We start from the raw sequence: 15288 nt of genomic DNA on the forward strand, positions 1-15288 counted from the left end.
TTCTGATTCCTGAAGAGTCCGCAGCCAGTGTCAGAGGCATGCAGCCCAAAATGTCTAAACGACAGACATTTAACCATAAAAATATTGAGAAGCTGCAGATGTTGCTTTCAATTTGTTCGACTCAACAAACTGGACCGCTGATCCTTACCTTCGGTATACAGACATACATCCCTTGTTGTAAACACACTTAACCAGCCGTTCCGTCAAATACATCTGTGTGCAACTAAAAAAAAAATGTATACACATTTATACACATTACTATGAAAAACTTGTTTGGGTTTTACCATTTAGTGGTCAATTGTACAGAATATGTACTGTACTGTGTAAACTGTACTCTTTCATATAATGCATTCTCTTCCTTTGCAATCTTCGAGTAAAAGTTTCAATCGATCAATCAAATAACCTGCAAATCAGATGGAAAATTAGAGGAAATGTTGTTTGGGGGTATCCATAATACGCTGATAGGAAGAAGTTTTTATTTACACGATAAGTCGGATGTGCCTTTACCTCTGTGGCAAAGGCTCCACTGAACCCCTGAGGCCGACTCAACGAACCCTAGGGTTCAATCGAATCCAGGTTAAGAACCACTTGTCCTTAAACATTGACAAATTCAAATGGAAGAAGGGAAACATATTTAAACACGCAAATTAAAATAAAATGGCTCTTAAAGGGGAACATTATCACCAGACCTATGTAAGCGTCAATATATACCTTGATGTTGCAGAAAAAAGACCATATATTTTTTTAACCGATTTCCGAACTCTTAATGGGTGAATTTTGGCGAATTAAACGCCTTTCTATTATTCGCTCTCAGAGCGATGACGTGACGTTGTGACGTCACCTAGGTAGTCAGTCTGCCATTTCCTCAAACACCTTACAAACATCGAGTCTAATCAGCTCCGTTATTTTCCGTTTTTTCGACTGTTTTCCGTACATGCCTCGTCGGTGTGTTGTCGGAGGGTGTAACAACACGATCAGGGACGGATTCAAGTTGACTTACGTGGAGTGTGCTTCGATTAGCACGGCATGCTAATCGATGCTAACATGCTATTTAGGCTAGCTGTATGTACATTTGTAGCTATATTTGCATCCAGCCTTTCTCTCCACCCACATTTAATGCCAAACAAACACTTACCAATCGACGGGTTTAAGTTGCTTCAGTGTCACAAGATGCGAAAGTCCAAATCGTTTGGTCTGCTCATTTTACCGGCGATGCTAAGGCAGACGTGGCACAGAGATGTGTGGACATCCTGCGACACTCAATCGAAGGCGATCGCCGAATAGCATCAATAGCTATTCGCTCAATAGCTTCAGTTTCTTCTTCAATTTCGTTTTGGCTATCTGCCTCCATACTCCAACCATCCGTTTCAATACATGTGTAATCTGTTGAATCGCTTAAGCCGCTGAAATCCGAGTCTGAATCCGAGCTAATGTCGCTATATCTTGCTGTGCTATCCACCATGTTGGCATCACTAAATGACGTCACAGGAAAATGGACGATGGATTTAAAGATATCGAAAATCAGGCACTTTAAAGCCTTCTTTCGAGATATTCCATGATGGGTAAAATTCTGAAAAAAACTTCGAAAATTAAAAAAAGCCACTGGGAACTGATTTTTATTGGTTTTAACCCTTCTGAAATTGTGATAATGTTCCCCTTTAAGAAGCCACAGCAATATTTAATGCTTCTTCTGCCAAGAAAGTATGTTATGTGTCAATTTATTTGTTATCTAAAAAACAAAAATAAACGCTAGGTTAAAAGATGTCAGTGTGTGTATAAATAACTTTTGAACACATTCAACAATATCGCGATAATGAGGATAACTGATCATTTTAGTCACATTAACCGTTAAACGAAAAGTTGATATCATACCCTGCCTTATACTTTATTTCTTACAACTAATGTAGTTGTTTGTCTTTTCTATCCGTGCATATATTTCTTAACTAAAAGTTAGTTTTTCCTTTTAAAAGGCATGTTAAAATTCTGGTGCTTCGGGAGAGCCAAGCACCTTTTAAACTGATTTCAGTTCATTTTACAGGCAGGGCAGATTTGAAATACAGGTGGTCGTGGATGTTGACTAATATTCTTTGTAATATCAGTTTTGATTGATTAGTCTTTCTTTTTTTTTCTTTTTTTTATTGGATGAAGGTATTGTTTATCATACAGCATATTGCGCTCAATGAGTTTATTCTTCAATGGTTGTGTTTTAAATTAAAAGTACCAATGATTTTCACACACACACTATGTGTGGTGAGATTATCCTCTGCATTTGACCAATCACCCTCACCCTCTGGGAGGTGCGATGAGCAGTGAGCAGCAGTGGTGGCCGCGCCTGGGAGTCATTTTGCTGATTCAACCCCCCAATTCCAACCCTTGATTTTTATAGTATTTGGTATAACTCTGCATTTCTTTACTGCTGTACAGTTTGTCTACAAATTCTTGTTGACCTTGCTGTCACACTCTGCCTCGGGTGAAGGTAATGTAACCTTTGTAAAGCGGACATTCAAACCAAGGATGGCAAAGCACGCAGTTGTAAAAGTTTGAAAAAGTTAAAGTACCAATGATTGTCACACACATACCAGAAATTATTCTCTGCATTTGACCCATCACCCTTGATCACCCCCTGGGAGGTGAGGGGAGCAGTGGGCAGCAGTGGTGCCGCGCCCGGGAATCATTCATGGTGATTTAATCCCCAATTCCAACCCTTAAAACTGAGTGCCAAGCATTATCTTTGGTATGACCCGGCCAGGGTTTGAACTCACGACCTACCGATCTCAGAGCGGACACTCTAACCACTAGGACAGACAGCAAACTGTTAGAAGAATTGCATTTTTCACTTAAATACCTCGTAGCCCCTCCCAGTAGCTGGGGATACGAGGGGATTAACAATGCTGTTCTTTTGTAAATACACCATAAATAAACCATCACAATTCTAAATTATTCACATATAACTTTTTAGCTTATAGGTCAGTCATTTTTGCTACAGTGGATTCAGGCTTGGAGATCAGAACCTTGAAATGTCCAGTGTCCTTCTCTAACACCCAGCTTTTGACAACCATGGTTCGGCCCAAATTGGGCCTAATCAGTGAGGGCAGGTGTGTTCACCTGTATGAAGTCCTCAGCCCCAGCCTCACTCTTTTAGCCAGCAGTTCAGAGCCATGGTGAGTGATTTGTTTGTCGACTGCATGATCTTTACTGACTAAAGACATTGGGCCCCATTCAGCAACCGTTCTTAAGAACAAATTTTGTTCTTGGGCACATTTCACGAAGTTTTTAAGGAGATTAGGTTGGCCTATTTGTTCTTAAGTGTGACATTTTCCCTTATTTCTATTGTCTAATGTTACATTAATATCATGGATGGATAGATAGATAGATAGATAGATAGATAAGACAGACATATAGCAAAATGAGTAATATATAGACCTTTCAAAATACCATGTGCGCACACACACACACACACAAAATAATCCATTACCGGGGCGTTGATTTAGTGATCGATGACTCTTTAAAAGACCAACAGGCCTCTCACACCCTGTTGCAACTCAACTTTCACAATGCTTTTGCTGCTACTGCACGATGCCGCAGATCGTGCCCTGGGGAGGGAGCGCATATTTCTGACCATGCAGACCAGGGGTCTCAAACAAGCGGCCTGCGGGCCGCATCAATATCCAACCCCACCCCCTATAGTAACCCAGAAGACTTAGGGATGCATTGGATTCTGGGTATTTGTTCTGTTGTGTTTATGTTGTATTACGGTGTGAATGTTCTCCCAAAATGTGTTTGTCAATCTTGTTTGGTGTGGGTTCACAGTGTGACAAAGTTGTTTATACGGCCACCCTCAGTGTGACCTGTGTGGCTGTTGATCAAGTATGTCTTGCAGTCACTTCCGTGGGTCTGCAGAAGCCTCATACTGTATGTGACTGGGCCGGGACACTGTTTGTATGGTGGAAAAGTGGACGAGACGGCAGGTTGCAGATGACGCTAAAGACAGTGCAATCACGGCACGCCCTTAATATTGTTGTCCGTGTGAAAACCGGGAGAATGATTGCCCCGGGAGATTGTCGGGAGGGGCACTGATATTCGGGTGTTTCACGGAAAGATCGCGAGAGTTGGCAAGTGTGTTGCTAGGACAGGAAAGCCATTCAAAAAAGGTAAATTCATTAAAAAGTGCATGTTAGATTTAAAAAAATATATTTTCTTGCGGCCCAGCCTCACCCAGTTTCTACATCCAGTGGCCCCAGGTAAATTGAGTTTGAGACCCCTGATGTAGACCTATTGGCCCCTAGTAACAAATATTTATTTGAACGCTTTAGGCTACCTCAGCGGTCCCGCCTTTCTTAAACTTACTATTTGACATTCTGTATTCCCCCCGTGGGAAAACACAAATTTCTCTTCTGTAATCTGTTTGTATTTTCTTCGTGTGTTTAATGATTGGCTTTTCTGCAGGAATTGTGCCCTTATATGGGGAATTAAGGGTGTTTACCTGCGCAAATTACGGAATTAAGGGTATTTATATATGCAAATTGGGGACATAAGGGCATGTTTATATGCAAATTATGATAGACATGCACGCAGTAACCATTTGGCATTCAGCAACTTAAGAACAGCAGGTGGAAACAATTTGGCCGTTTAGGAACACGTCATGAATTTGAATGGACTCCTCTTAGGAAATCACTTAGGAAGAAAGATAAGAGGAAAAGTGAGGAACTTATTGGTGAATGGGGCCCATTGTTATTTGTCCATGTTGTGTTTGCTAACACATGTGCACGCTTTGACAGGAAGTAAACGAAAAAGAGTGACAGTGGTGGGAGATTTGGTGGGGGGGTCACACTGTCAAACTCGCATTACACATTTTTTATCCTTTTCCCCCAATAAGTAGGTGCTAACTTGGTACATGTTAAACTCAGGAAGTAAACAAACGATTAGTAACAGCGGAAATGTGGATAAAGTGTCCTGGTGTGTAATTTGTTTTAGCATGTTGGAATTAAACTATGCCACTACCATTTAGGGCTGCAATGATTAGTGCACGTTGTCGGCAAATGTTGACAATAAAATGTGTCGCAGACAATTATATTTCTCGACAATAGTCGTGGTGTCATCACTCGAGTTGTTCAGGCAGTAAAGTGGGTCACTCACATAAACATGGCCAGTCTAACATCTGAAATGTGAAGATTTTCCTCTTATTCTTGTTAAAAACATGAATACTTTGTTCATTTTGCAAAGCAGACCTTATTTTTATGGCAGTACATCTGTGATATGTGAGCATTTAAAGACATGATGTCGGATATTTGGAGGGAGGTCTCAGCCTTGGTAAGAGCGTTAAGAAGAGTGAGGCGATGAGTGAAAAATATCTTCAATTATCAATTTAGCCAAAGTCACCCAGCTAAACTTTGTCTACATCAATTCAAATACTTTTTAACGCAGCGTCAATTTGTAATGTCATAAAAAAAAGTACTTAAACAGAGAGACAGACAGGCACCAATACAAAGGTATCATACAATTAAACATACAATCTATTAAAGGCCTACTGAAATGAGATTTTATTATTTGAACGGGGATAGCAGGTCCATTCTATGTGTCATACTTGATCATTTCGCCATATTTTTGCTGAAAGGATTTTGTAGAGAACATGGACGATAAAGTTTGCAACTTTTGGTAGCTAATAAAAAAGCCTTGCCTTTACCGGAAGTCGCAGACGATGACGTCACAAGGGTGAGGCCTCCTCACAACCTCACATTGTTTTTAATGGGAGCTTTCAGCAGCAAGAGCTATTCGGACTGAGAAAACGACAATTTCCCAATTAATTTGAGCGAGGATGAAAGATTCGTGGATGATGATATTGAGAGCGAAGGACTAGAAAAAAAAATTGAAAAAGAAAAAAGGCGATTGCATTGGAATGGATTCAGATGTTTTTAGACACATTTACTAGGATAATTCTGGGAAATCACTTATCTTTCTATTGTGTTGCTAGTGTTTTAGTGAGATTAAAAATTACCTGATAGTCGGAGGGGTGTGTCCACGGGTGTCTTAATGCCAGTCTCTGAGGGAAGTCGATGGCAGCTTCATGGACGGCGCAAACTCAGCTGAACTCCGGTAAAAGGCGACTTTTTACCACAATTTTTTCATCGAAACCTGCCGGTTGACAAGTGGTCGGGAACCATGTTCGCTTGACCGCTCTGATCCGTAGTAAAGCTTTACCTCCGGGAATTTTAAACAAGGAAACACCGTGTGTTTGTGTGGCTAAAGGCTAAAGCTTCCCACCTCCATCTTTCTACTTTGACTTCATTATTATTAATTGAAAAAATTGCAAAAGACTCAGCAACACAGATGTCCAGAATACTGTTTAATTGCGCGATGAAAAGAGGTGACTTTTAGCCGCAAATGGTGCTGCGCTAATATGTCCCCTGCAACCCGGGACGTCACGCGCACAAGTCATCATCCCGCAATGTTTTCAACAAGAAACTCCGCGGGAAATTTAAAATTGTAATTTAGTAAACTAAACCGACCGTATTGGCATGTGTTGCAATGTTAATATTTCATCATTGATATATAAACTATCAGACCGCGTGGTCGGTAGTAGTGGGTTTCAGTAGGCCTTTAAATAGCCAACGTTTTAGGAATTAATCAGATATAATTCTACTCACTGAGTCCATTAGAGTTAAAAAAAATACCAAGAGTTAATCCATAATCAATATATATGTGTGCAACTTTTTAAACATCACTAAATTATTATTTTCGTTAAGTGTTTTCATTGCTGCTATTTTATTTGCTGTTTTTTTTTATACGTAAACAAGGGAAATTGTTTTGGGTGTTTTTTTCCGCAATTCGCCTTTCCTTTCTTTTAAATGGACAACATTTTATTACTCATTTTAATTTGTGTGACAGTTGAATGAGCCGCACAGTTACCATATAGATAAATATTTCTGAATGAATTAGTCATCTAAGTTGTTAGTAAGCACATGCCTGAAATAACTTAAAGGGGAACATTATCACCAGACCTATGTAAGCATCAATATATACCTTGATGTTGCAGAAAAAAACCCATATATATTTTTTTAACCAATTTCCGAACTCTAAATGGGTGAATTTTGGCGAATTAAACGCCTTTCTGTTTAACCCTCTTGGAGCGATGACGTCAGTACGTGACGTTGCCTAGGTAAGAAAGCCGCCATTTTCATTTTCTCCAACACATTACAAACACCGGGTCTCAGCTCTGTTAGTTTCCGTTTTTTCGAATATTTTTTGGAACCTTGGAGACATCATGCCTCGTCGGTGTGTTGTTGGAGGGTGTAACAACACTAACAGGGAGGGATTCAAGTTGCACCACTGGCCCGAAGATGCAAAAGTGGCAAGAAATCTCCCGCCAGACCCCCATTGAATGTGCCGGAGTGTCTCCACATTTTACCGGCGATGACAGACATGGCACAGAGATGTATGGATAACCTGCAGATGCATTTGCAACGATAAAGTCAACGAAATCACAAAGGTGAGTGTTGTTGATGTTGTTGACTTATGTGCTAATCAGACATATTTTGTCGCGGCGTGACTGCCAGCTAATCGATGCTAACATGCTATTTAGGCTATAGCTGTATGTACATTTGAAACTATACTACGTTTCCTTCCACCGACATTTGATGTGAAAAAAACACTTACCAATCGACGGATTTAGGTTGTTCCAGTGTCACAAGATGCGAAAGTCCTGATCGTTTGGTCCGCACATTTTACCCGGGATGGCCGAATAGCGTCAATAGCTATTCGCTCAATAGCTTCTGTTTCTTCTTCAATACTTTCATACTTCAACCATCCGTTTCAATACATGTGTAATCTGTTGAATCGCTTAAACCGCTGAAATCCGAGTCTGAATCCGAGCTAATGTCGCTATATCTTGCTGTGCTATTCGCCATTGTTTGTTTACATTGGCAGCACTGTATGACGTCACAGGAAAATGGACAGTGTTTTCGAAGATAGCAAAAATAAGGCACTTAAAAGCTTTTTTTAGGGATATTCCGGGACCGGTGAAATTTTGAAAAAAACTTCAAAAAATACAACAAGCCACTGGGAACTGATTTTTATTCTTTTTAACCCTTTTGAAATTGTGATAATGTTCCCCTTAATGCTGCATTTAGAAGTAGATGGAAAATTTGGAGCCATTAAATATGTGTAAGCTTTATTATAAGTTAAAGTACCAATGATTCTCACACATACACTAGATGTGGCGAAACTATTTCCTGCATTTGACCCATCACCCTTGATCACCCCCTGGGAGGTGAGGAGAGCAGCGAGCATGGGTGGCCTGGCCTGGGAATCATTTTTGGTGATTCAACCCCTAATTCCAACCCTTGATGCTGAATTTCAAAAAGGAAGGTAACGGGTCCCATTTTTATAGTCTTTGGTATGACTCGGCCAAGGTTTGAACTCACGACCATTATCTGATTAGTCGACTAATCGTTAAAATAATTGTTGACTAATCGACAATTAAAACAATAGCTAGTTGCAGCCCTCGATCCTACCATTACCGTGATTAAAGACTTAAAAGGTAAGGCGTTCACAGTCCGTGCATCCTCACAATAGATTAGAGTGCTGAAGAAGAAAGATTGGGTTCCGCCGAACAATGCGGGCGGGACATCAGCGTCAACGTTAAGAATGGACTGCTAATGAGTTGGAAGGGGCAGGAAATCCAGTTATGGCTTCACTGGTCTGGCTCTTGGTGAGGAGCAAATAGAGACTGGGCGGGTAATTAAGAGACGCCCGGGCCTGGCCAGGCAAACGGGGAGAGAGGGGGCAGAAAGGGAAAGAGCCATTGAGAATGCAAGCCTATTGTGTTTCATGGAGGGATTTGGACGCTGAGGCATCGGTCTTGCGGTCTGTCCTAAGGCCATACTTTAGGCTCTGGTTACAACACCTGCCTTGCAGCCCTTCCCCCTTTTAGAGTGAGTTATCATATTGGACCATTGCAAGATGGCCATGCGCGTGTGAAGAAGTGGGAAAAGACCACAGACCCAGCGACCTGTAACTGATGTCATTGCCCAGTTGATATTTCTGGCGTAAAGCAGGTGACGCTGGCAGGACTGATGTAACTTTGCCTGATTGAGCTGTTTGTTGGAGCCATGGTTAGGTCATGTGGTGGTGGGCAACTGCGCTATAAGCGGCTCATTTTAAAGATGAAAACTGTTTGTGCATTTCCACGGGGAAACACAAGCCTGTGTGTTGTACATGACATAGGCAGCACATGTTGTGACCGCACTTAACAGGAGAGCATTAATATGAGCCACATATATTTATATATTCAGAGTATTTATAGCAGGAAATGTCGTTGAATTGTTGGTCTACTTTCTCACCCTCCCATGGTGTCTCTTCTGTCTCCCAGCAGAGTTATGGGCTGTTTATTTGTGTGCATACCCAGGACACTGTACAAACACCAGCGGCACACTCAACAATCATTTGAGATATACATAAATCTGTAGTCCCCCGGAAGCGACAGGGCTACATGAGATTTGGGCACGGTTTATTATTAGTGGTGGCAACTGATCTTTTTCAAACCTTTCAGGATTATTGTGCTGTAACAAAATAAAAGCGCTGGTGGTTGTGAAAAGTATCCAACATAGGATGGTTTGGTTAAAACATCTTTACCTCATTTTGTCCAAACTTTGAAATTAGCATCTAATATTTAAAGTGCTGAGTCTTGAAGTCCTTACACCTTTAAAACTGGTGTCAAATAACGTCATTAACAAATAATATCTATAGTTCTTGATTCTAAAAATCTGAAATAAATATCCTCAAATAAAGATTAAAAAAAAGATCAGTTGCCACCATTATTACCATTGTTGGTATGTTGTCTATTACCATTGTTGGTATATATTCTATTACAATTGTTGGTATGTTGTCTATAACCATTGTTGGTATATTGTCTATTACCATTGTTTGTAAATGGTCTATTACCATTGTTTGTATATTGTCTATAACCATTGTTGGTATATTGTCTATTACCTTTCTTGGTATTTTGTCCCTTACCATTGTTGGTATGTTGTCTATTACCATTGTTGGTATGTTGTCTATTACCATTGTTTGTATATTGTCTATTACCATTGTTGGTATATCGTCTATTACCTTTCTTGGTATTTTGTCCCTCACCATTATTGGTATGTTGTCTATTACCTATATTGGTATATTGTTGGTATATTGTTTATTACCATTGTTTGTACATTGTCTATTACTGTTGTTGGTATATTATCTATTACCATTGTTGGTATATTGTCTATTACCATTGTTGGTATATTGTCTATTACCATTGTTGGTATATTGTCTATTACCATTGTTGGTATATTGTCTATTACCATTGTTGGTTTTTTTGTCAATTGCCATTGTTGGTATTGTCTATTACCATGGTTGGTATATTGTCTATTACCATTGTTGGTATTGTTCATTCTTCCTACATTGTTGCTAGAAATGATTGTTACAGTGTAATAATTATTGATAATGCCACCAGGATGCAAAATGTGTATTTTAATCCTTGGACAAAGTAACAATCAATGTATTAATCACTGAATGGAGAACTAGGGGTGGGATTAAATAACTTCTCTTCTTCTCACTTCCTTTCAGGCAAAACTGGATCATCATGCTTACATACTGTGCATTACCTTTTGCATTATATTCCATCCATCCATCCATTTCTACCGCTTTTTCCCTTTGGGGTCGCGGGGGGCGCTGGTGCCTATCTCAGCTACAATCGGGCGGAAGGCGACGTACACCCTGGACAAGTTGCCACCTCATCGCAGGGCCCACACAGCCAGACAACATTCACACTCACATTCACACACTAGGGCCAATTTAGTGTTGCCAATCAACCTAACCCCAGGTGCATGTCTTTGGAGGTGGGAGGAACTGCATTCACGCATTCATGAGGGAGGACATGCAAACTCCACACAGAAAGATCCCGAGCCCTGTATTGAACCCAGGACTACTCAGGACCTTCGTATTGTGAGGCAGACGCACTAACCCCTCTTCCACCATGAAGCCCTTGCATAATATTAATTCATATTATTTGTGTTTTCTAGTCTACCTTGTCCTTCTGTTGTCTGTCATTGCCTGAAATAACAGTAATAAATAAACTGAACAGAAGAGTTGCGAAGGATTGAATGCTGTGGGGATACAATGACCTGGATGAACAGCACCAATGTGCTAATATGATGAACCAGTTAACCAACACACCAACCTTGTCTTTCCCAGATGTGGATCTCTTGGTCTGCAAGCACCAAGGTCCATCTTGCTGTACCCGGAAAATGGAGGAAAGCTACCAGTTTGCAGTAAAGCGAGAAACACTCCACAACATTTACTCGTACAGCTACGAGCTGAAGCACCTGATCTCTAGCCACTCCGATGCTTTCCAGGGTAAGTGTGGCACTACTTATTTTCACGTTATACCTTTTAGGTTGGTCTGTTCGCAAGTACATGTCCAAACAATTGTGTTTATTTGTAGATAGGCCTGACTGACCATACAGCTTGTCCTCTTCTTCTGGTAATTGTAGTGCCGTCCATATTTAAATGTTTCATCCACTAAAGTAACATCATCTCTCATTGTTGGAGAGATACACGGGATGTTTTTGTGTAGCACTTTTGTCAGCTTGCTATTACTCTTACATGACAATAAGACGTGGGCCATGGTTTGCTATAATGAAAGAATGGACAGCAGCGAACAGATCTTTGTCCCAAATATGGAAACGAGGGATTGGAATGTGTTGAAAGTAACATTGCTGCCATGGAAATGAATATGTTTCTGTTATATGGAATTTCAGTCACGTCAAACATGGTCCCTAGGAGGTCGCACAGTGAACACTGCACTAATACAAGCAGAAATGTTTCTGGTATTTGTCTTGTTCATCATCATTAAGCTCCCTCATGTCTTACCTCATGTCTGAGCCTGTCTAGCTGAATGAAGATGGAGTGGCCAGAAAAGGCCAAGATGGAAAAATAACAATGTGATATCAACAGATAGGGGGTATAATAGTGATGACATCAGGAGCCCTTCACTTTGCAAAGCCTTCTAAGGACCGTCTCTGTGAGCGCCTCGGCTGGAATGTAGCAAGCGGCTCATGTACCGCATGATGTAACTAGACTGTGATTTTGCTCGATGCCATTAGGATGGCGGATAGTGGACCACCTCATTGCCTTTTGTGTAAGACACTATGGACCTAGGGCTCCTCACATAAGCTCAAGGTTCAATGCAAAATTAAAGCTAACAAAGACTCCCAAGATGCTGGTAAGAAGGCCACATGCTACTGTGTCCTTGGCAGTTACAGCCTGTCATTAAGTACGAGTCTGATCAAACCTGGCAGATCTTAGTACTTACCTTAGATCTCTTACATCCTAATGTGGGATCAGTCTGGCTGTGGGGAAGAAAAATACATTAATTCAACTCGGCTAATTCATTTAACCAAAACTTTACCTTTTCTTTGCTCACGGTTTATTTTCCCAGTTTCCTTTGTTTTGGAAATGCTCCACATGTTACATGAAGAAACATCACAATTCAACATAGTTTATTTGAGATAAAATAAGATCAATCAATCAATCAATCAATCAATCAATGTTTACTTATATAGCCCTAAATCACTAGTGTCTCAAAGGGCTGCACAAACCACAACACAAACCACTACGACATCTTCGGTAGGCCCACATAAGGGCAAGGAAAACTCACACCCAGTGGGACGTCGGTGACAATGATGACTATGAGAACCTTGACAAGGACCCCCAAACAAACAAGTGATTCAATTATAAATAAAGATTTCTACACATAGAAGTAATCATCAACTTAAAGTGCCCTCTTTGGGGATTGTAATAGAGATCCATCTGGATTCTTCAACTTAATTCTAAACCTTTCTTCACAAAAAAATAAATCTTTAACATCAATATTTATGGAACATGTCCACAAAAAAAAATCTAGCTGTCAACACTGAATATTGCATTGCTGCATTTCTTTTCACAGTTTATGAACTTACATTCATATATTGTTGAAGTATTATTCAATTAATATATTTATAAATGATTTTTGAATTGTTGCTATTTTTAGAATATTTTTAAAAATCTCACGTACCCCTTGGCATACCTTTAAGTACCCCCATGGGTTCTTATACCCCCATTTGAGAACCACTGCCCTAGAGGATCACACAGGATGTGAGGAAGTATTTCCGCGTAGTAGCTGTGCTGGAAACCTCGACGACAGCCAGTGCAATGATGATTGAGCCATCCTCCAGCTAACGGCGAGTAGAAAACATGAACCATGAATTCATTAACGTAGACCCCCTTAACGTAGACCCCCTTAAACAAGTTGAAAAACTTATTCGAGTGTTACCATTTAGTAGTCAATTGTACAGAATATGCACTGTACTGTGCAATCTACTAATAAAAGTTTCAATTAATCAATCAAAACACTCATGGCCACTATATTGGGTGTTATTTCATGTTCAGAGAGTTCTAATATTCTAAAAACCGTGTTTAGAAGGTCGTAAACATTTTTGTGTGTTTTACAATTAAAATATTATCATGTATATAACAGAATCGTACTAATAATTAATTTAACAGAGTCAGGCACGTAAACCAAGTAAGTAAAAAATCTGACACACATTGTATATTGCATACATGCAGACGACAGATGGAACAATGACGTTACCCAAATCATGATAGAGGATACGACCATGGGGAAATGATATGGTTGCAGTGCAGATTCAAAAGGTCTACAAAGTATTGAAAATTACAGAAAAGTCACAAACATGCAGAGGGTTTAAACCAAAAGATAAACAAGACATGAGAGCAAAAGGGAAAACAATGAAGAGCACAAAGAATATAAAAAAGTACAGACCTGTTGCAACCAGCTGCCAACATTTTTGCATACAGCAACAAAAGTAAAACCCAATGAAAAACAAAAACATAGTAATAGATAATACATACTGTTCACATTCGATTGTACCATGCAGAGATACAGTAAATTCTGAAAAAGTCATCTTAACACCTATATACACTGGGGTGTTCCATTCCATCGACTGCTGGGGTGGCAGCAGCATGGTCAGGGACAGGATCAGACCCGATAAAGTGACAGAGAGAGCTGACTCTGTCCTAGGTTGCCCACTAACTCATGGTCAATCTATTACTAAAAGCAGTTGCTGCCAATATTGGAAAATAAATAATTGTCCAGATCTTTCACTACGTATATCAACCCGCAAAAAACATTAGATGATTTTCTAAATATGTTACAACAAAGGAATTTGTTTGGGCATAGGTTAGGGCCAATTTTGGCACTTAAAACCTTTTATTTTGAAACTGAAAAATCAAGTTTTGATTTTGAATTTTCAAAAATACATAAGGGTTTTCAAAACAAAAACAAGTGAAATGTGTTTTTTTTAGGTTGAATATAATTCTGATTCACTCTGGTACTTCTTTTGAATGCATTCATTTTCATTTTACATTTAGATTTTTCAGCTTTTGTTTTTTGCAGGTGAAAATTACATTTTTTACGGTAACCTTTATTTCAGATTTTTCTAATTTAGATTTCGCTTTTTGATTTTTTTTAGATTCAGACATTTTGGAAAAAATTGGTTAAACCTCCATAAAGTGTTGAGTTAAATTGTTTTGGTTCTTACAGTCACATAAAGGCAACCTGTTCGTCGTGACGGTCCTCTCACCAAAAGTCTGGATTTGGGGGAAAAAAAATGAATTTGGGAAAAAAAAAAAAAAAAAGTCAAATATCAAAATATACAATAGCTCTATGCATCAGTGGGTTTTGAAATATTTAATTACAATAATGTTCTAACCTCTTCCATGCTTAATAAATAGTGTGTTTTATAGTCTCAAGTCTCATTGAACGGTGAGCTAATGTCAGAGGGAAGCATCAGTCTCAAGAAAAATGGCGAGCATGTCGACATGTGTGTGTTTGGGTTGGCCTCGCCATGTTTGGACAGTGCAAAAGGCCTACTGTGCTTTGTCATGAGTGGGAGTTGTCATGTCACGACTTAACAAACATTTATAAAGACTGTGGGGATTTTTACATTTTGTCCTTGATACTGCATTTATACGTGAAAGTCAAGTTTCATGTTGCCAACTGAGGGTCTTGAGATGTCTTTGTCATGATACTGTCAGCATTTATCACATATGATATATACATCATCCAACCTAAAATCACCCACAACATTAACAATATGCCTTTTTCTCGTTTCAACCTTCCTGAAACCCGCGTAGACTGGTCATGCAAACAAACACACCTTCCTAATCCACATTGCCCAATGATTGTCACACACACTA

At 39.7% G+C, this 15288-nt stretch overlaps 1 protein-coding gene across 5 annotated transcripts in view; it reads left to right on the forward strand.

The window, feature by feature from the left end:
- The window catches only part of gpc5c (glypican 5c), a 366734-nt gene that overhangs the window by 67058 nt on the left and 284388 nt on the right, over positions 1-15288 (forward strand). For 4 of the 5 annotated variants that reach the window (XM_061920093.1, XM_061920091.1, XM_061920092.1 and 1 more), the window contains exon 2: positions 11227-11388. In XM_061920093.1, coding sequence (XP_061776077.1) covers positions 11227-11388 — 162 coding nt within the window. Of the gene's footprint in view, positions 1-3054; positions 3162-11226; positions 11389-15288 lie in introns of those variants that run through there. The other variant, XM_061920094.1, reaches the window with a different exon arrangement.

Source organism: Nerophis ophidion, linkage group LG14, assembly GCF_033978795.1.
Source record: "Nerophis ophidion isolate RoL-2023_Sa linkage group LG14, RoL_Noph_v1.0, whole genome shotgun sequence".
NCBI lineage: Eukaryota > Metazoa > Chordata > Actinopteri > Syngnathiformes > Syngnathidae > Nerophis > Nerophis ophidion.